Below are 21,725 nucleotides of genomic sequence, written 5' to 3'. Positions count from 1 at the left end.
GGAGATAACTTATTTCATTTATTCAATTCTGAACTAAATTTTGATGCTAAAAATTGGTCAAAGGCACTTCAAAGAAGGTGTTTCAGAAATCTTACGGTGATCAGTCCAGACAAGTCACCAATTTACACCCGTCAGTAGGGACACAACAGCCTATAACTGCAAAATGAAACATTCACAGGTTTTTAGTGGAATATACTGTCCAGCAGCAATATTCATTTTATTTTTTAAGAGCATTAACAACATTTATGGAGTATTTTAAATACAGTATGGTAAACTAAAACAAATTACACCTTTGGAATCTCACAGAAGTTTTTCTTGTCAGAAAAAGGACAAAGGACAAAGCAGCTTTCCCACGTTGTGCCACACTGAAAGGTCTATGTCCATCTGCCTGTGCACTACTAGCAGCAGCAGCAGGACATCAGAGAAATAACCCACATCTTTCTTAGTCATACGAAGATAAAAGCCCTTCTCGGATGGCAAACTGTGCACTACAGGTGTGCCAGGTACTCAGTGAAATGCACACTCTGGAAACAGAATAGTCATATGTAAAGAAAAAGTGATTTTAATACATAACCCCATCAGAGCAAAACAAAGACAGTGTCCTTACAGGCAAAAGACATTGGGAAGAGACCTCCCACAAGATGAGACACTGTGCTAACAGCACACAGTCTAACCCCTTCACTAAGTCCAACACAGGCTGCACAAATGAACTCAAAGTTAAAGATTAAATTTGTTTTTTTTCTGCAAGCCAAATTTAACACTGTCCTCCAATGAGGAACTTTGCTTGGCACTCTCATTTCTTCTGAGCTAAAACACACTGCAGGGTTAATACGTTACTGTCTTATGCTAAGGAACATTCCCATATCCAGGGGCAAACAACTGTTTAAGAAAAGCCTGCTGCTTCCTAATTCCAAGAAAACTAGTTCATAAATGTTAGATGCACCATTTTTATTACAACCAACCATACCAATGGAAGTTTCTAATTTTGATTAAGAGATCTGAGAGCAAGAGAGAGAGAGAGCATGCAATAATCTAAAGAGCCAAAGAGACTCTGTGCTTCTGAATCCTCCCATGAAGAAGCCTGCTGGGGCTACAGAAATACTCAATACTTTGTCAAAGCACGAAGACCTGAGAGTGAAATAATAAACTGTTAATGGTTCTGTAAGATGGCATGTGAAAATTACACTAACTGCTCAAATTCCAATCTCGTCCGCTTCAGCTGGTGAAGAATGAGATGCAAACTGCCCATTTCAGGAGGTATAGGCTCGTTGCTACATTACAATTTAGCAGAGAGCAACAGCCTTCTATTAGAATGTTAAATCCATATTTTTTCAAGCCTATTTGGATACTGACAGGAAAAAAAAATTTGGATTTCTTTGCAGCATTGCCAGAAAGGCAAAAGAAATAATACCAGAGGTGTGGGAGCAGAACACTTTAAAACAAAGCAAGAATGAGCACTGGAAGAGAAGGCTGCTCTTACTTCTCCAGATAGGCCGCCTACTTGTCACGAGCAGTAAGTTCTCGGCCTTGCAGATATGTGCTGCTCACTTCTTTATTTCCCCATTCCACCCGAGGCCCTGCCCTGCTCTGCTAAGCCCACCAACCACAGCTGGGGAACAGGCAACCATCAGAACTGCCCCAGAGGAAAGGCAAAGAGATTAACGCTGGGATCTTGATTTCATTCTACAGTTTCCTGATGTATTCCAGAACCTCTAATTGCAGGTTTGAACAATGCCACCAGAGTTATCAACAGCATATGGATTTCACAATCTTAGTGTTCACATGGCACGCGGGATAAACGTTTAGCTGACAGAAGGAAGCATCCAACTAAAAGAAGCTATCAGGCATTCTCTCTCTGACTACAGCACTACAGCACCCCTCTGACTACAGCAAACTGGAGGCTTTTTCCTTTTTCTAAACAAATACGGTTATGATCTTCTAAGTCAGTTAACATAAAATAAAGCTCATCTCTTTCGGTATTTTGCAGAATCTTCCTCATGAAAGATCAACAGGTTTAACATACAAACCTAGCCTATATTCAGGCAGAGACATGACAAACAGTATTTCAATTCCATATATTTCAGTAATTGCCATTATGCTGCACGACCTCACTACTGGACCACAGACAGAACCCCAATCTGTGCGAGAACTATCTTTGGAAAACACAAATTCCAGTACTTTATGCTAACATCCTCTCCAGGAACCTGAAGGACAGCAGCAGTAAATAAGGCTGTCTGCTATCGGTATGTGCCCTTTCCAAAGCAGTGACTGGAGGTAATCAGGTTATGTCCAAATTCATCAATATGATGAAGGCGAAAAATGCTAAAAAGAAATTTTGTTCAAGTGTGGAATAAAGGCATGTCAGGCTTAACCCCATCCCCTGAACTGCTCTATTAACTGAATTCGAAGAAGTGAAAACCACAAAGTTTTGTGTTGTGTATGTAAAACACAGACTTGACTTCTGAAAACTCTTCGGTAATTAAAACCGTTTTGTTCCACATCAAGAAAGTGTTTTCACTTACGAGGCAGAGATGCTCATAAAGTAGTGGAGAGATTAATGCACTTGAAAGATACCTGCATTCAGGCTGGGTTACCTGAATAACCAAATACTTCAGCTTCACAAGAGTGACACAGCAATCATCTATCACAAGAGTGACACAGCAATCATCTATCACTTCGTTCTGAAAAAAGCAACAAGAAACTTTAAGAATGGAGGAAGAGTTCAGAAAAGGGAAATGAAGTTCTCTAAGCCAAGCAGACAAATGAGCTTTGTTCCTGTTTTAAAACAGCATGTGTTTGTACCTGTAAAATCCTGTGAATAAGGTAATGTCACAATCTCAAAGTACAGAAATGGGGAAACTGAACAGCAATGAACTAATTAACACTGGCTGAATCCAAACTATTACATGCCACCGCAACTTGGCTAACATACTATCCGTTCTGTTTTACAGAGAAAATGTAATGGGGGAGAAGAGCTTCCATATGAAAAAGCATTTTTAGCTCACAAGTTCTGAGATGAATTTATTTAGCCAAATGGCAACTTGATTGAAATAAAATTAAAAAAAGCCATGGACAAACATAATCTCCTCACATCACCTCAGTAATCTGAACAATAACTATCCCTGGATTTCTCCCTAAGACAGTAGTGATCTAACTTCATGTTGTTCTGTACAATAAAGATTTACAGTAAAAAACTGTAAATAATTCCTAGCAGTGAATTTAATTTCTGAAATAATTCAGACATTAATCACTGAGGTGTGTCTCTGTTCTTACCAACCAGTCTGTCATTAAGGCAAAGCAGATTTGAGGCTCTATTTTTTACCCTTCTTATTTCCTTATAGGGCAACATGCACGCAGTAACTTCAGAATACTGAAAATACTGGAGAAAACCATCATGAAAGCATTCCCGTTACATCAGATTTCTAGTATAAGAACTCACATAACAGAACAATTGGAAGGGAAAAAAAAAAAACACTGTAAGATTATCTTTGAATCTGTCCACTATGCTTTTAAATCTGAGTTCTTCTAGGAATCAGCGTACCAGAACCTCCTCCTGTTCCACAGCTCTAGGGCCCAATATCTTTGTGAGTAGGGCTGCAATGTCACACTATCCCAATCAGCCAGAGCCTACGCTGGACTCTTTTGTGCACAGGCACTGACTGGTAGTACTGCCAACGTAAGAATCGCAATGGATAATCCTAGTCCACAAGCTTCATGCAGGAGTTTGAGAAGACTCTTAATCACCGTACTGCCTTCTTTCAGTTTCCTTCAAAGTCCAATTAATTCTCAGAAGTCTTTTGCTTTAGCTTTGGATTATCCTCTAGTGCTTCATTTTTGTTCTGCTCCCCCGGGCTCTTTGCCGAATCAGGATTGTACCGATACGAATACCCATATGGACGGAGATGGTAAACCAAGTACTCCAAGTGATACATTGTCATGGAATCAACATAGTGAAATGAAACCGCAAGGTCAGAGCAGCATCCAGGGCCCTAAAATACAAAACAAGTCAAAATCATCAGCAAGAATTCCAGAGCATGCCACGGATTAAAGATACTGGAGGAAGAATTCAAACACACATTTGACTTCCTGGGAAAAAATCCCTTTCGTCATTCATGTATTTATTTTGAAGCTTAGCATTAGGCAAGCAAATTGGATCAATCAGGCAGATTTGCCAAAGCATCTTTCCTAAGACAGAAATGGATAGATAGTCTCTGGCCTCTGTAATCAAGCCAGTGAAGAAACTTGCTGCCTGCACTTAATGCCAGAGGGCATTCTTTGCTTTTACAGAATCACAGAATGGCCCAGGTTGGAAGGGCCCTCAAGGATCATGAATCTCCAACCCCCCTGCCACAAGCAGGGCCACCAACCTCCACATTTAATACTAGACCAGGCTGCCCAAAGCCCCATCCAGCCTGGCCTTGAACACCTCCAGGGATGGGGCATCAAACATCATCATTTTACATACTTCATAAAAATGAATCAGGCAGCAGCAAGCAGCTTGCAGAGACACTGCCTTTTATTTAGGCATTTTCAGACTTGGAAACTCCTTATTAGTGCTGATCTCAAGACAACGCACTGCAACCCTTTGACTGAGTATATGATATACAAAGATATGCAAAAATCTAAATGAAAAATGGCTGAGCAAAACAAATACTCAAGCTGGAAACTTAATTTAAGAGAAGACAGCCAAAATTAGGTGTCCTCGTGGATCAGTGCTGGGGTTGATACTCTTTAATGTCTTCAACAGTGACATCAACAGTGGGGTCGAGTGCACACTCAAGCAAATCACCCCACTCCAGCTGTGGGGTGAGGTCAACACACCTGAGGGATGGGGTGCCATCCAGAGGGATCTAGACAGGCTGAGCAGTGGGCCCAGCTGAACATCATGAGGTTCAACAAATCCAAGTGCAAGGTCTTGCACCTGGGTCAAGGCAACATCCATTACTAATATAAGGTGAGGGACAAAAAGATTGAGTAGCTGGGGGTACTGGCTGATGATGAAAACCTAAGAAACAATCATTATTTTTTAAAACACTGCTTTGTAATGAACCTCACAGGACTCGCTTCCTATTGCACAGCAGTCTGAGATACAAGGGTACAAAACAGAACAGGAACTTTGCAGGTAACTTTGCAAGGAACGTAGTAGTGCTGACACCAGACAAGTTCTCTTAAGATTTCATCATTTCTTGCTGTCCACCAAACATAGGAAAACAGTAATAGTAATTCAAGATTGAGTAGCTCCTCCAGAACATTTATCTCTTAGCATCAGTTTTAGCTGATGACTATGGTATTTAACACAGGTGTATCCAACAACGTCACAACAAAATTTTCCTTTCTAAAATACATTTAGCTGCCATTCAACTGTCAACTCAAACTCTGTATCATGGTAAGACGTACGTCATGGAACATATGCCACATTCCTAAAGACTTACCTCTACAGCAGGGTAATAATTGTAATTCCAGTACCAGAATGTTTTTGGTAGGTATCCTCTGATTAAGAGATGTTCTGGAACAAAGGGATGAAATGTTTCCCTACCACTTGTATCCCTGGAATCTCCTGCTTCTACATTAATGATCTCCATGCACCTTCCTAGTGCTAAGTCTTCAATAGAGGAACTATGAGAGCATTTGTTGGTTTTAAAAGCAGTCACAAATCTTTTCAGAGCTTCTTTGCTCAGAACATACCCCGCTCCTCCACTCATGTAGCCCTGTTTCACATAAGGCTTAAACCTTCTTCCAAAGTATATCGGCTGTTCAGGACTGTACTTTGAAAGAAGCCACCTTAAATTGTCCAATATAACATACGTATCATCATCCGCTTTCATGAACCAATCAGCATCATCAAGATAATGGTCATAAACATACTGAAAAGCTTTTATAGTCTTCCAGTAAAGTTGGTCCCTGCCTTCTTTGGTTTCTAGGCCCACTGTTGGGAAGTCTTTATTTTCCTCAGAGCTCATAAAAAGTATTTTATTGCAACGTTGGGCCCAGGTGGCTTTAACATGTCTGGCTTTCTTCTCCAGATTTTGAGGTCCAGTCATGACCCAACAAAGTATTTTCACCTTCTGATAGAGTCCATCTGCAACATTTTTATTCTCATCTGAAAAAGAGAGGAAAATTCCCAAACATCAGATTTGGTTGAGCACTGATACATACAGGAGAGCAAGCCCTCCCCAGACACTCTGCTTCTAATTCAGGAAATACGTGCAGAAGGACAGGAGGTCTTTGTTTTCAAATGAAATTAATGTTAAGTTTCAGAAGAAAATAAACAAACTCCCCAAACCAAGAAACTAAAATTCTCAAAGTTACTCTGACTTCACAAGATAAAGGGAAGCATAAGAGCTGGATCAAAATGGGTATTTTTTCATTGCGACTTTAGAACGATTTAACACATAAAAACCGTGAGAAGCCATCCTCTTTGTGGCATTACAAGATTAATTCCAGTTAAAAATATATATTTATACCATTCACAAAGTACACAGCAACTGAAAATAAAAAAAAGATCTAAGAACTTCTTATCTTTGTTATATCATTTTTTGTTAACTAACAAAACCTAATAAACAATTCTAACATACCAATCTGTTTCTGAAGGGAAATGCAGATGGTAGGGCAGAAAAATTTATTATAAAATCAAGTTAAATCTTATTTGTAAATTATCAGTGGTATCAAGATAGAATGAACCCAGTATTAATGTGCCAAACAACAGATGTGGAATATAACATTTTCCAAGGTGCCAAAGCATTTGTTTCCCGTCAAAGAAACTTTCACTGGACACATACAGTGATGTTAACTCATGTAAAAGAACATTCCATGGCTGGTGAGATTTGTACCACTGGTCCTAAAATATTACTGTTTAACCTTATCAAAAACAGTTTTCTTTGCAACATTTTTCTACAACTACAAGCAAAACACTCACAAACTTCACTTACAAAGCTTGCAGTTTAAGTACCTTTAGATTATAAATTACTTATTAATGCCTTGTGAAATAAATGCATTATAGTGCAGGCAATTTTTCTTATCTAAACTGCCCCAGTTCAGATACTCTCTGTATTTAGGACTGAGAATGAACTCATGATAAGATGGGTCAAATATAAAAGTGTGCCTGAAATATCAGAAGGGTGTGCCTTCTTAAAAAAGAAAAAGTGCAACAGACTTTCTCTGTTTCTAGCTGAGAACAGCAATTAGTTTTGTGGACTGTGGATCAGGAAGGCAAAGAGGGCCCAGTGAGGCACCCATCCTATTTTTTTCCTTTTAGGGTTATCTGAGAATTAGATCAGATGTTAGAAATGGTCCAGAACTATCTCCTTAAAGCTGACAAACAATTCAATCTCATCTTCAATGCTAACAAATATATCTGCCTAGCAAAGGTTCCAAAGGGAAAATACAAAAATCACGAATGTGATGTAAGCAAAGAAAATCACCTTGCAGTAGACCTCAAGAGAACAAAGTTACTTAGATGTAACCTGAACACTGGCAAACAGAAAGAAAACGATTCATACAAATACTTGGCAGTTTGTGGTGCATGAAAGGGTACTTATTATATAATAAATCAGGTGTAACAAAATACCTCTATGCTGTCCAGAGTCCGCATTGAAATTCATTTGTCCTTGCAGCTGATTGTTATCAGTATCTTCTGAGTGTTGACCATGTGGATCATTGTGAAGAATACGAGGTTGGATCTCAACCTGTTCTTCTAGTATCATGCTAAACAGGAGATAGCATAGAAAAAATCCTATTGCAGATCCAAAACTGAAGGTCAGAAGGTTCATCAAAGACTTAGAAGAGGCCATTTCCTGAAGGTAACACGCTGTCAAAAACAAGTGGAAAATACATTAAGGGTAAAGCAGCCTAACACATAACTCAAATCTAACATACAACAAGAAATCAAGGACAAAACACCTTAAAGAAGAAACCTCAAATCTAACTCTGATCCAGAACCCCTGGGCTTGCATGGGAGTTTAAGTACAGAAGCAATGCAACTGGTTACAGAAAATGTACAGACATATTTAGGGCCAAACCCGACTGTGTACTACTTAGCTTACAATTATAAAGGACAAGCCAAATACACAAGAGTGCCTGTGCACACAGAAAGCACTTCTTTGACCATACTGATAGAACATTTATACAAGAATACTTTAAAGTGCAATATCTTAAATATAAAATGGTAATACATGTTCACTTCTCTTGGCCTTAAGAAAACTGTGCTTAAAAAGGTAATGCCTGTCTTACAAAACTAAGAGATGATCCAAGGCAACATACAGGTTGAGATACTGTGCGGGCGTGAGATGAACTCCAGCAGTTGGAATATCATAGGAATTCTTAAACAGATGCCAAATACAAGCAGACATTCAAGACTTACAAAAGTCAATCTACTCTGATCTCAAAGTAGGGCATCTTCCTTTCACTTTTAGAAGTACTGAGGACAGACTTCCAGAAGAAAAGTGAGAGAACATCAGAATTTCAGTAAAGAAACACTCCCTTTTAGAAGGCATTTGGAAGAAGAGGAGAACAAAGCACTTCAGCCTCAAAGCCACTCCTACATGTCAAAAAACATTTATTCCAGTCATGTAAACCTAATCTTTGGCCACACCTGTGCTGCTCAAAAAGAAAAGGACTTGGCTTAGCATTGTAAGAACTTTAAAGAAAGACCTACATCTATGTAAAATGAGCTTTATACATCTAAAACAATGGTGAATTTACATCTATTAAGCACCTGTGGGCCAACTCCAGGCCATGGAGGCCTGAGAGATTTGAAAGGAGTTGAGATGTGTTCAAAGAATTCACGACTAAGCCACAGAAACACAGACTGTTAAACACATACCGGAGTCACGCCAACCTTACAAACGAGCTGTTGGCATTCCCTCCATTAGCATCATTCTTCACATCATGAGGCAGAACCCCATTTAGTTAGTTGGGAGCCAAAAAAAAGGTTAGAGAATGCACAGAGCAAGAGGACTGACTTTAAAATGAGCAGTACTTCCTACACAACCAGCTGCCACCAGGGATAAGGCAGGCGGAAGCAAGCGCTCAGACGTTCTATTGCAAAACCCTTCAGCCTCCCTGTGACATCAACATCTCTACAGAGCAGAAGGAAAAACCAACACTGGTGTACAGAAGAGCTTGGGCAAGAGATCTCAGAATGCACAGCGCCCAGACTGCAAAGGTGTGTCTGAGGCAAACAGACAGCAGTAAAGAGAGAAACTGTTAGGGAACAGAAATGTTGCAGTGCTCCATGACACTGCGGTGAACCTGGCTACAAGGGTATCTTCTCTCAGCATCCTTATGCCATGCTAATGATGTTGCTTTGAATTCACCTCCAGCTGTCACTTTCCTAACACAGTAGGTCAGTCCCAAAATGACACCTCTGTTCTGCACATTATTAAGGTGGGACATTCCTCTAAAAAGCTTGTTGGGTAATTGTCAGCGTTACAGCAAAAATGGTATTTCAAGTTGGTATTCTGCTGTCTGTAACGTATTTGATCTACGTTATTACAACAGCAAACATCAGTAAAGAAAAACACCACGATGACCACAAATCATAAGCTGATGCTGCCACGTCTCATCAAGGCCCCACGCACACAGCTGCTTCTAAGCAAAGGTATCGATCTTCATCAAAGGCTGAATGCCTTCTAGAGATCAGCATCCAAGATCCGCCGCCACCAGCACAACCCATCCAGCCCGCATCCACCTCCCTTGCTGGCTATGAAGAGCCTTTAGCAAAGTGCCAGCCCCAAGCAAGCTGCATGAATCACCACGCAGCAACACCCACTCCAAACACCGGCTTCCTGCCCCTTTGACATCCTTGGATCAAAAAGCAGAGAGGACAGAAGGCAGGTGTAGCCATGGGGCTGGGGCCTCCAGAAGCCACCTGGCTCAGCTGAGGGGGGAGAAGCTGCAGCATGCGACAAAGCCTCCTTTCCACACTGCCAGGAAAATGAAACAGAACTGGAAATGCAACTTAAAGCACAGAAGAAAAACTAAGAGGTCAAAAGGCTGTACCAAGCTGTAAAGGAGTTGTAATTCTTTAATATGAACAAGCACAACATACAGTTTTTAATCATATATTGTCATATATAATGTGCCTAGCTTTATTTCTGTGTCTTATATGCCATAAACTTGGACAGAAAACCCAAAAACTTAAATGAGGTGCCCAACCCTACCCTGGCCACAATTTAAGGGAAAGCCCAGACGCACAAGCAGCCAGTGACTCTGAAAAGCACTCACTGCACTAAAGATATCTTTTTGTGCTTTAACTTGTCCCACGTATCACCACAAAGGTCAGCTCAGAACTGGAAATGAGCAAAGGGAGAGTGCCAGGATAACACAATGCCTTCCTTCAGCATATTTAAAAGGAGGAAAAACAACCCATGGATGCACACAAACTAGCTGCAGCAGTTTCTACTAGAAAAAAGTTGTTTCGCTGTTCAATATTACCATTATTATTATACAGTTTTCAATTGGAAATAATCTGCTCACGACTTCATTTCATATCAACAAACTGGACATACACACATATATCCCCATATGCTCATGAACTCCAGCAGCACACAGGACAGTACTTCTGTTTTTTAACAGTATGTTGCTATTTGACACATGCGGTGCCTTTTAACTTGCCAGCAGCAGTTACTGAAAGCGACAGCAGTTCTTATGATGACAAACACTCCCAATCCCACTTCCTTGTTACCACTCTTTTCCAAAAAGGGATTTATTCAGGGGTGAGATACAAGTAGAAGGAAAAGGCAAGTGCAGAACACAGGACACTAAAAGATTCCCATTTTTATTCCTACTTCTATCTTCACTTCTTTTGACTTCAAAAAGAGATGCAATTTAAAAGGAAAGGAAAAAAGCCCTGTAACGATAAGCTTACACTTGTGCTCCATTACTACATCATGACAGCTTAAATAAATCTGTTTATCTACTTACACACTCATGTAAGTAGCCTTATTCACATCAGCCAAAACGACAAGTGTTTTAAAACTCTATGACAACTTAGCAGTCATTGGTTTGGCTTCAAATTTATGTTTTGAGAACCAAAGATTCCTGCATCCTCAACTTGCAGTAACTTTCACCTGCTGGGTGCTGCCGGTCACGCCAGCCCGAGGCTGCTGCAGCTTCTTGTCCCAGGCACCAGCAGCAGCAAGGCTGAGGCTGTACAGCACACATGCACAACACCTCACGCTGTTCCCTGGCCAAGACAAAGGTCTGTTAGTGTGAAATACGAGCATATGCACAACGCGGATCTCTACAGGGACTCGATCTAACCAGGAACTGCTGGTCTCCCCACAGACCCCCTCCCATTCCTGGTTCAGATCTCATCATGATTCACAGTGCCAACTCCCCATGGATGCACCACAGATTCCTCACTGAACGGCCCCAGATGCTCCACCTATCCAGTACCCAGACAGCCTTTGTATCCGGTCACCTCTCTCACACACGTACACCAATGGGCCCCTAAAACAATTTTCAAACCTCATATTCTCTTCTGATCTCTCTCACTGCCAGCTCAAATATCCCCTCATCTCACTAGCACTGTGCCCACACCCAGTTGCACTCATACTTGGCCCCGGGCCCGCTGTCCTACTCACCATCCAGCCCAGCCCAATGCTCACGAGCAACCATATAGTGGCAGACCTGCCAACACACATGTGCTCTGCTCTCTCCAGGTCACCAACCCAGCTGGTGGCACCTAGACTCTCTCTCTCTCTCATCAGTCACAGAGGTCCCTACAGCTTACAGTATCATTCCTGTTGCTGGCACTGAGACTTCACATATGAATACAGAGTCCTCTCTTCCAGGAGAACAGTTATATATGGAGCTTAATGACAAAAAGGAACAGGCTGCAGAAATCCAGTATAGGATACAACCAGACAAACATGCTGACCAGTGTTTGTTTGCACTTGACTGGGCCTTTTTATCCTCTTTTCCATCTATTTTCCCATAATTGTTGCTCTGCAAACCACCTTGCTCCCCTCCTCTGGTCCCTCCCTTAAGCATCTGTAAGAAGCTCTATACAATCACAAGATGCTCCTCTCCTGCATCCCATAAGACGACCCATGCTCTGCTGGCAGTTACCCCTCTCAACCCTGTAAGCTGTTCCAGAAAGCCTGTTGACATGCTGTGTGTCACACCCTGGGCAATGGGGCCGATGGCTGTCCTGTGACAGGACACAAACACTAATCTCTAATTCCTCTAATGAGATTCATGGTTCCCCCATGGTTCCACCACCACTACTGTCGTGCCTCTGCACTCCTTTGCATTCCTGGTGATGAGCCTCTTACCACAGCCTGAAATATTGCCCTCACTCTGCTAGCTGCTTATGATGAACACCTTATAATTAACACTTTGAATTAAACGCAGACCATAAAACCATCTAATGTTGTTTCAAGAGGAAACACGTTCAACAGTCAAAAATCAATCCGTGGTTTTGAAACTTAGAGAATACGTTATGCAGAAAACAGCAGAGATCCAGAACTCTTGCACCTTTCATCCCACTATCATTCCATCCTCTTTTGCTCAAGATTTCACAAATTAATCATGTAAAACATGGTACACACACAGCTGACTTTTCCCTGTGTCCCCTTACTGATGGAGAAAGCAGGAAGCAGCGAGGCCCCAGCACGAAGCAGAAGGCACAGGCCAGAGAATCACAGCATATCCTGCGTTGGAAGGAGCACTGAGTCCAACCTCCAGTGTCCTCTGCGGGCTGCACCATTGGCAATGGAATCGATGGCTTTTACACTGTGCCTGGAACAGTCAAGTGATGCAACAAGGTACTTAGAGGCAAAGCACAGAAAGCACAGTTAGCTGCACATGCCAGTGAAGGCTTTCTGCTCAGTAGGAACCGCTGTTTCTAGAAGCTCTGTGCACACATCGGCGCTCCTGGCACGAAGCTGTACATCCACAAATGCTGCACCGAGGGCCGGGCAGCTTCCCTGTCAGCCAAGCGCAGATGACGTTCTCCGCTTTCAAAACCATCGTTTAACATTCTACCGGCGTAAGCACTTCTTAGGAGAGGTCCCTTCCCGGCCGGAACCGCTCGGCCGCTCCCACAGTCAGGCGTAGCGGTGCCCGCTGCAGGCGGTTCACGGCGGCACGGAACTGGCCGCAGCCGCACACGCGGCACGAAGGGCCGCCGGCTCCGGCAGCCCCCGCAGCAACAGGTCAGCCCCCGGCCGCGCCGCGCCCCGCAGGCCGGCCCCGGGCCCCGTCTCGCCGCCGTACCTCCCCTCCGCGCGGCCGCTGCCGAGCGCGGCCTGCCGAGCGTCTCCTCTCCGCCCGCGGGGCCCCTCCGCTCCCGGCGGACGCCCGCCGTCCCCGCGGCCGGTGCTCCCCCGGGCGGCCCCTCCCGGCCCCTTCCCACGCGGCCCGACGCTGCCGGCGGCCCCCTCGCTGCCCTCCGCCGGCCCTCGGCCCCCCCTCGCCACGCTTCCCTCACCTCAGCGGCCGGCGGGGACCCGGCGCGCGCTCCGCCGCGCGACCCCCAAGCAGCCGTTGGCCGCGCGCCGCGCACACGGCCGCGCCGCCACCATCCCTCCGCCCTGCGCGTCACCCCGCGCCGCGCACCCCGCCGAGGGCGGGGCCCGCCACGCCCCGCCGTACGCTGATTGGGCGGCGAGCGCCGGGGAGGGCGTGGCCATCCGGGGCACGCGCATTTAATCCCTGGCGCATTCTATCCGCCGATGGCCGCCGTCTGTGGGGGGCGTCATGACGCGCGCCCCCGGTGCTGCCACGGCCGTCCCGTCCGGCTGCTCCCGGCGCTGCGGGGCACCCGCGCTGCGTCGGCGGCTGTGCGGGACGAGCCACGCGTCGTGCTGGGAGAGCGGCGAGGCAGCTGAGGGCGTCCGCTCCCCGCAGCGCTCGCGAGTTCTTAAGCATGCTTCCCTCCGCGCACGTCCCCCCCGACAGCGCGGTCCTTCGTGGTCCGCTTACCTTCCTACCGCCGCTCCCAGCCCCTCGCCTCCACGGTGCCGCCGGCCCGGAGCCTCCGCGCTGCCGAATTGCCATGAGGCGGCTGCCCGGTTGCTAGGAGACCGAGCACTCTGCAATCGCTCCTTATCGCCCAGTGCAAACGCCACCTGCCTTCCCAGCGCTGGTGACGTTGCGTTCTGGATATCTTTCCTGGGAAAATGCGGTTAAGTATGTTGACGAGCTGCGGATTTAGGTGGTTGGCGTTGCAGTGTGACCAAGGAAGTGTTTGGCAGGTAGCAGGAAGTTAATGGGGTTCTGTAGATAAGGATTATAGTGCTGCAAAGAGTGCGGGTGCAGCTCCTGTCAGTGGGGTTCAGCTCGAACTGCGGCTTTGCCCTCCTGCAGGTCGATGTGTGCTCGCTCTCTGAAACCGTCTGGCCCCAGCTGTGCCCTTCCCTCGGCTCTTCTCCTAATGAGTCACTGGCACGGCTGCACGAGATGAGGCTTCTGTGTTGGCTGCAGAAGTTCCTGTCATAGTTCCAGTCCTGCCTCATTCTGCTCCTTGCTGTGTCCTCGAAACGATGACCAGAAGTGAACAGGATTTCCCTGAGCAGTTCCATCACAGTAGGGGCAAAGTTGAGGCGAGCACACTTGATGGGAGAGTTTGAGTGTTGGGCATTAATAAATACAGCTGTAAACTACGAGGGCTGCTCTGGAAGTACTGGTTCCTATTATGTTGGCCCATGACATAAGAGGTGAATGTCAGTCTGGCAGTGGAATTGAACCTTCCCACCAATGTTCCACTACGTTTTGTTGCCATGCAACAGGTGGCAGCAGAGGGGCAGAACATCTAAAGTGGAAGCGCACATGAAGCAAAGGCATGGAATTCAATTCCTCCATGTGATAAAAGTGCTGCCCACCAGTATTCACTGATGTTTGCTGAGCGTTTGTGGAGCCCTGAGGATGGATGTGAGCACAGTGAGGTGGTTGGTGCTGCGTTCCAGCAGTGGTGAGGGCAGTGTGAAAGATAAACCATGTTCAGGACCACCATGAAGGTGGCTGTGATCGCAGCATGCAGGCTCATGTTTATCACTGCTGAAAATACACAGCTGATGGCTGTGACTCTGTTGAAAAATAGTGCTTTGTAGCTGAGAAGTTGCGCTATCAGTGCGATTGTGCTCTGTGTATCTGTTGTAGTTTGCATAGAAATAAACAAGAGGTGTTATTTTTGGACTGGCCTACATATAACAAAGGCAATGGAATTGGCAAAGGCAGCAGATGAGGTAGAGGTGTCTTTGTCTCCTTGTTTCCTCCTTTTTTTTTTTTCTTTTTCTTTTTTACTACTTCAGATTCTGATTGCAGTTCTGTCCACCCATGTCCATGGTGTGCCTTAACATTTTGAAATAGGTAAAGTTTTCAAAATGTCTCATATTACAGGTATTAAATATCACGGAGTTGAATGCGAGACTGCATCTTGCTTGGCAAACCCGAAAGTCTGGTTTGCATCGTGGGAGTGCTACTGCCAGGGATCATGGCCTATGTGTATCACGTATGTATGCATGAGCTGCTACACTTTTTCACACTGATTTGTTTACTGAGTTATCTTATTCCTAAGCTGGTTAGAAAGGAGAATTTCAAAGAACAAAGGTGGAATGAGCTGTAATTTAACAAAGGTCAGATATGGACTGACTATTAATATTGCTGTGCACAGTGTTTGCTTCAACAAATGGCGGGGCGTTGGCCACTGCATAACAGCTATTTAACACTACATGCAGAGATTTGTATATCACACACAGAAGCAGTCTTATTGCTCTCAGATATTGGTGAGTTACGAAACACAAAGGGATCTGTTTCTTCTAAGGAGATACCTTGCATGTGCAGCGGCAGCAAACACCTCTACAAACCTTCTGTTGAGCTACATAGCAGCGTGATGCTTGGTGGCTGTGTGAGGGAAAAGCCATTCCCTCCCTCTGGGAGGGAAAGGGGAGCACACCTGGTGCTTCACCACCATCCCTTTCTTGTATGTGTGCTGCTGCTTTGTCCTCTGCTCCTGATAAAACCTGCAGTGATGGGGAACATATTGGAACCATGGGAATATCTCAGTATTATTAGATTCACACAACTTCCTTTCCTGCATGCTGGGATAAACGTGGCTGAGAATGAATGAGAGGGAAAATGATGTGAAGTAATTTGATTTACAAGGAGATTAGCTACTTCATGGCATTATGCAAGAAACGAGGACTTTCCCTATCTAGGTAAACACAGGATCATTTCCTGCAAGCTTCCAAAAGATGACAGGGCAAAGGCAGGTTAAGAGGCCCTCTGTCACTTTGCACATCTCTGGGTAGTTTTCAGGAGCTCCCTGGCTGGGCATCTTCACTACAGAGCCCTTTGGGGAGTGCTTAAGAGTATCTATCCGAACAGATACACATCAGCTGTGTAACTCTGCATCTCTTTGTGCAGCAGTCTGAGAATACAGGTGTCTGTGCAGGTTGTTCCAAAAGTAATGTCTCTTTTTTATTTCCATGGAAGCTGCAACAGATAAAGAGTGCAGTAACACTATCTGATAGAGCAACTTCTCCGCTATTAAAACAAGCAAACAAAACCTCCAAAACACTGCTTTTTTTCTGTGTAGTTACTACCATTACCTACGTGTTTTTGCCAGTGATGAAAAAGAGCCCACATGTCACCTTCAACCTCATGTTGGCTCAATAGGTCCTGGTAAACTTGCGTGTGGTGTTCTTTCTTTCCCTGTGTGAGCATTCGTGAGACCCACCTGGTACAAACTTTGGGATATTCCAATGTGGCCACCTCCATTTCCGATGTGTTGAAGCCAATATTCAGCTCTGTACGTAGCTCCCTGGTCAAAATCCATTGATTCACATGGACTATATGATTGAGATGCTCTTAGTTTTGTGGTGTGACTGCAAGGCTGTCTGGAACGTGGCTTGTCTTTCATATTGATGTCTCCACTGCTGAAATGCACCACCCAGCACCTCACTGTGCCAAAATCCACTGTTTGCTCTCCATAAACATTCAGCAAACATCAATGAATATCAATGGGAGATATTTTATCCACGTGTGAGAATTCAGTTCCACCCCTTTGCTTCATACACACTTCCACGTTAGACACCATTTTGTCAGACTGCCCTTCTGCTGCCAACAAAATGTGAAGGAATATTAGTGAGAAGGTTCAACTTCTATGTCGTATCACCAACATCCATCTCTGAGGTTGTGGGCCAGCATTATAAAGTAGGAGAATTGCTTTAGGAGCAGCCTTGTAGTTAAGAGGAATTAGTTAAGACAGAAATGTAGAAGACAAAATGTTGTGATTCAACAAGTCAATGACTGAATACATATTTAGTTAGATATCTAAGGCAGAACTCTGATTTCTTTCTGCAACCTACTTTCTTCATATTAATGTCTGGCAAGGAACCAGCTTTAATAGGCCAAATTTTACATAGTTTTTTTTTTCCTGATGATTTGTTCAATTATAAATGGTTCTATCTTGAATTAATTTATGCCAGTATTTTTATGAATCATCATCAAAGACCATTGAAACATATATGGATGAATAATTTCCATATTTTTTATCTGCAAGCTACTCTTTTTTTGTTCTCCATTCATTTTTGGTTAAAGAGATGACCATATTAAATATTATGTTTTATTTGCTTAATATTATTTATAAAATAAATCCTATTGTCTTTCGGACTCAGTGAGATCATTCCTCTCTACAGAACTTACTATTCACTCTTTGTGAGCATGTGAACCCACAAATTGTAGTTGCAGGCAAGCTGGACTAGCTGAAGTACACGTATAATTTATGCCTATGCTAAATCAGAGAGTGAAACAAAGGCCTTCAGGAAAGCAAACAGTTTCAATTTATCACCATGACCTCCACCTGCTTGAATTGGGAAATCACACACTTATTTGGTGCTAGGTCCACGTAATCCATATGGTGCATTAGTTTTACAGGCTTGTAAAACTAATTTACTGCCATCTATTTGAGAACAGTGGATTATAAAACAATAAAGAAAGGGGTTATCTGTGCTTAAGTTTATTACTCCCTTCTTCTTTTGCCCAAAGAAACACCTGGTGGCTTTAAGTCTGACCTCCTGTTATGATAAGGAACTTCATTTGCTGTATTTCTTGCACAAACAATGGAATTGCCATGCAATAATACACCTCACTGATCTGTAAAGTTAGAAATACTGCCTGCCTTTAAACAGTGTATGATCTCTGCATTACTATCCATGCTAATTAAATGTGCTTTAAACAAATAATTAACTAAAAACAATCCACAGTGTTCAGCGTGTGCCAAAAATTTGAATGATGCCCTTTGAGTGGCAGACTTGAAGAATAATTTCTGCATCTTGCTGATATTTTAAAGAGCATTTTAAAGAATGTGAGGGAAAGGCAATTTGCTCATTACAAAAATTAAAGAATGTTAAATATCTTTATATTTTGATTGTAAATGTCAGACAAGTTGCAGTATGCTCCCATCCTGAATGTTCTACAAGAAAAGCATTCCCCACGATGTTTCCGTCCTGCTTAGGCACCCAAAGCCCACTTCAGAATGCCTTGGGCTACACCTACATGAGTCAGAGCTAGGAGCTGTAACTACTTTATGACTTTTTTTTCAGTCAAAATAAGCCAATGCAGCCTGCCAGAATGATGTTCACTTATCACTAAACTGAGAAAATGGTATTCACCTTCAGTACCATGGTATGTGATGGGAAGGCATGCAGGAGCACTGAAAGGTTATGAAGTCTGGTGGGATTCCCTCGGGTGGATGGAATGAAGCCTCAGCCTCATCCATGGTGCTCTATAGAGGTAGCTCTTGGCAGGTATTATTCTGTAACCCATGCCCAGAGATTTTCTCAAGGAATGCTACTTGGTATGGACATAAATCACACTGACAGGTGTGCTAATAATTAGTTAGGCTGCCATAACAAAATGTACTTTCTGGCCCTGCTGTGTTTGTTGAAATGGCCTTGATAAACCAACTTTGGCACTTAAGAAAAATGCATCTCTTTTTATTCTTGTTACTGATATATTTCTGTACAGATAAGTAAATTCCCATTTATTCTACATCTACGTGCAAGTTAATAGGTAGCCAGTGCAAATACATTCTCTGCCAAATCCTACAGAAATGATACATCAAAGGTCCCAACCAAAAGAGGTGAATTTTAGAATGGCTTGAAGAGTAGCCAGCACTTGTGGGTACGTTCTTTTGTTTGCCTGTCTCATAGCTGTTCCTGGCAAAAGCAAAAAGGTTCCATGGGTGGCTGCCAGAGATCCAAGCATCAGTATCGTATATTTGTGCTAGGGTGAGAGCTGACAGAAGATTTTAGTTCATTCACGTTTCCTTATTTTTCCTTAGAAAACAGAATAACACAGAAAGCTTAATAAAGATGTTGGAATTAATATTGGAAATCAAGCTTTTGCATTAGTAGAAATGCATCATTATCTGAAATATCTGTGATGAGAAATGAGGTACAAATTAGCATGCAGAACAAAGTTCCCTACTTTCCAACCATTAATTGTTCAATTCTTTACTCCTTTTGAACTGATACTGCATTTTGAGTGCCTTTAGAAAAAGTTTTCTTCTCTTTTGATTTTTTGGTCTCTTGTTGGTTGTTTTCTCTTTTAAATAGGAAGAATTGTCTTTCCTTCATGTTTTCTTTTCTTAACATGTGAAGAAACATTTTTACAAAGTCTGTTGTTAAGAGTTCCTAGCTATGGAAGAACAGGGAGGAGAGACATGCTGTGTTACTATTTGTATAACACCAGTAACAAAAATTACCTCTGTGTAGCATTCAGAACTAATTCCTAGGGGAAAAAAAAAAAAAGCAGAGTAAATAGCTATAATAAAGAAAGAAAGCAACCATTAGAAGGTTTTGCTACTATTTGATTTAACAGATTAGAAAGAAGGCACCACATACTGACTATGCAGTAAGCTGTATTTCAGCATGCACATATGTGAGATAACTGGAAACAAATGACTTTTGCTGTTATATTTTCATTTAAAGAAAATATTTGGCTTAGTGTAAGCGTTACTGCAGTTATTTATTTTCTACACTGCATTTTCTACAGTGCATTTGCCAGTCTATTTCTTTCACTGAGGACCTTTGCTGTATTTGTTCCTCACCTCTATTTCTGGTAGCTACAATACTAAAAGCAAGACGATTTCTCATCTTGAGGCAATAGCACTATCTAGTGATGGGAAACTGCAGCTGCATCCTTATGTTTTAGACTGGCTCAGTGTCTCAGCCCTTTATAAACCAAATGATGATTTTACCTTCTCTAAAAAAAGGCACTATTCACTAATTGTCATTCTTCCCCCTCTGATCTTAATTCTATTTAGGAACATGAAATACAATGCTTTACAAGACTAAACTTGCACCACTGATGTGTGTGAAAATGACTTTGTTAGAACCAAGTCAAGTAATTTCAAATCAAAAATACATTCCAATGAGTTTTAAGACTGTTATATATGGTCAAACACAGGTTTTGCTGTTACAAAATTACACCAGCTAGCCATGGCTCCTACAGTGGAATTTAGTTGTATTCTAGATGAATAGGATCTTGTTTGTAATAAAACATCTACCGAATTGGGCAAAATGTCACAATGGGTGCTGCACGGAGAAAAAATGAACTGAAGATTGCAATTTGCTGTTAATCCTGCTACACTGACTGCAGCTGTTAAAGCCTAGTTCAGCTGACACCTGATCTTTTGTACTGTATGAAAAAGAACCAGGATTTGAACTAGTTCTACCAGCACGACTAAAAACTCAAGAGAATTATTCTGCTTTATACAATTAGCATCAGAAAACTAATTTTTCTGTCTTGTTTTGCAAGTTGTTAAAAAAGCATATGTAACAGTTCTTTGGGTTGGGGGTTTCGTCCCCTGCCCCCAGGGATAAGAGCACAAATTGGCATTAACCAAGGCCATTATTCAGTTAAAGTCAGCAACGTTTCATTCCTCTGCGGCCTTCTCACAGAAGACCTGTTGGTAAGCCATATGCCAGCCTGCAATCTGCACTGTATGGCCGGCAGCTCTTTCAACAACCTTTTCTCATTTGTGCCAAGAAACGCAAGGGATAATGGAAGAACTTGGGGCATTAAAAAAGATGCTGCAGCAGTGTAAAATGCTTGGTCTTTTGTGCAGGCAGTAACAAATCACCTTTCTTTGTGTCTTCTCTGGCTGCTGCACTAGACATGCCTTCCTAGTACATTACTGAAGATCTGAATGCCCAGCTCTAGAAAAGATATTCTTTTAACACGTCAATGCTCTCTTAACTCTGAGGTCAGAGCAAGTTTTATTTGTTTTGAAGCTTAACATAATTTAGCAGAAAGAAAAGAAAAAGGATTAAATGAGGGAGACTATAGCAAAAGGAACTCCCAGTGGAAGAGACAACCACTTTTTGTATCGAGAGAGAGAAGATTTTGTCTGGAGGACAGATAGTCTGCATATCCTTTACATATCTCCAAAGGATGAAAAGAGAACACAAAGGAATGAAAGAAAAATACATATATTCAAAATTATAGGAGCAAACAGCGCAGTTCTGGGGTGGTAAGTTCTTTAGAAGCTGCAAGCACAAAGCTCTCAGACATGGGGTACAATTCCAGCGGGTAAAAGACCAAGTAATACAAATGTGAGCCTATCTTACTTCAAGTTACAGATCTGCAAACCGCTTTTGATTCTGACAGCTTCTGTTTTCTGTTTTTGCTTGTTTGTTGTTTTTTTTTTTTTCCCATTCAGATCTAAGTGTTAAAGCATGTTGTTGCCTGAGAATTTCAGAGCAATCACTCAA

General features: G+C 42.9%; 1 protein-coding gene across 3 annotated transcripts; it reads right to left on the bottom strand.

The window, feature by feature from the left end:
- Nucleotides 1-28: 28 nt before the first annotated feature.
- C1GALT1 (core 1 synthase, glycoprotein-N-acetylgalactosamine 3-beta-galactosyltransferase 1) lies at nucleotides 29-14,157 on the bottom strand. 3 transcript variants are annotated; one of them, XM_048951842.1, is made up of 4 exons: nucleotides 11,070-12,988; nucleotides 7,568-7,807; nucleotides 5,433-6,100; nucleotides 29-3,989 (listed from the first exon to the last, which is right to left on the bottom strand). In XM_048951842.1, exons 1-4 carry the CDS (start codon nucleotides 11,161-11,163, stop codon nucleotides 3,780-3,782), a joined length of 1,212 nt encoding a protein of 403 aa, XP_048807799.1. In that variant the 5' UTR covers nucleotides 11,164-12,988; the 3' UTR covers nucleotides 29-3,779. The 3 variants fall into 3 exon arrangements, with proteins under 3 accessions (XP_048807799.1, XP_048807801.1, XP_048807800.1); XM_048951844.1 differs by lacking the exon at nucleotides 11,070-12,988 and adding an exon at nucleotides 13,930-14,157 and having other exon boundaries at nucleotides 32-3,989; XM_048951843.1 differs by lacking the exon at nucleotides 11,070-12,988 and adding an exon at nucleotides 13,436-13,548 and having other exon boundaries at nucleotides 33-3,989.
- Nucleotides 14,158-21,725: the final 7,568 nt, after the last annotated feature.

Source organism: Lagopus muta, chromosome 7 (genome assembly GCF_023343835.1).
Source record: "Lagopus muta isolate bLagMut1 chromosome 7, bLagMut1 primary, whole genome shotgun sequence".
In the NCBI taxonomy this organism is placed as follows: Eukaryota; Metazoa; Chordata; class Aves; order Galliformes; family Phasianidae; genus Lagopus; species Lagopus muta.
The sequence above is the reverse complement of the archived record's forward strand: the minus strand, read 5'-3'. Positions and strand labels throughout refer to the sequence as shown.

What these genes read in the sequence shown, in the direction of transcription:
- C1GALT1 (XM_048951842.1), bottom strand. Translation starts at nt 11,163, where the DNA reads ATGTGTGCTGTACAGCCTCAGCCTTGCTGCTGCTGGTGCCTGGGACAA. An exon ending in TGACCGGCAGCACCCAGCAG is followed by an intron (nt 7,808 to 11,069) that starts GTGAAAGTTACT and finishes TGTTTTTGACAG; the next exon opens with CGTGTTACCTTCAGGAAATG. An exon ending in GGACTCTGGACAGCATAGAG is followed by an intron (nt 6,101 to 7,567) that starts GTATTTTGTTAC and finishes TCTCTTTTTCAG; the next exon opens with ATGAGAATAAAAATGTTGCA.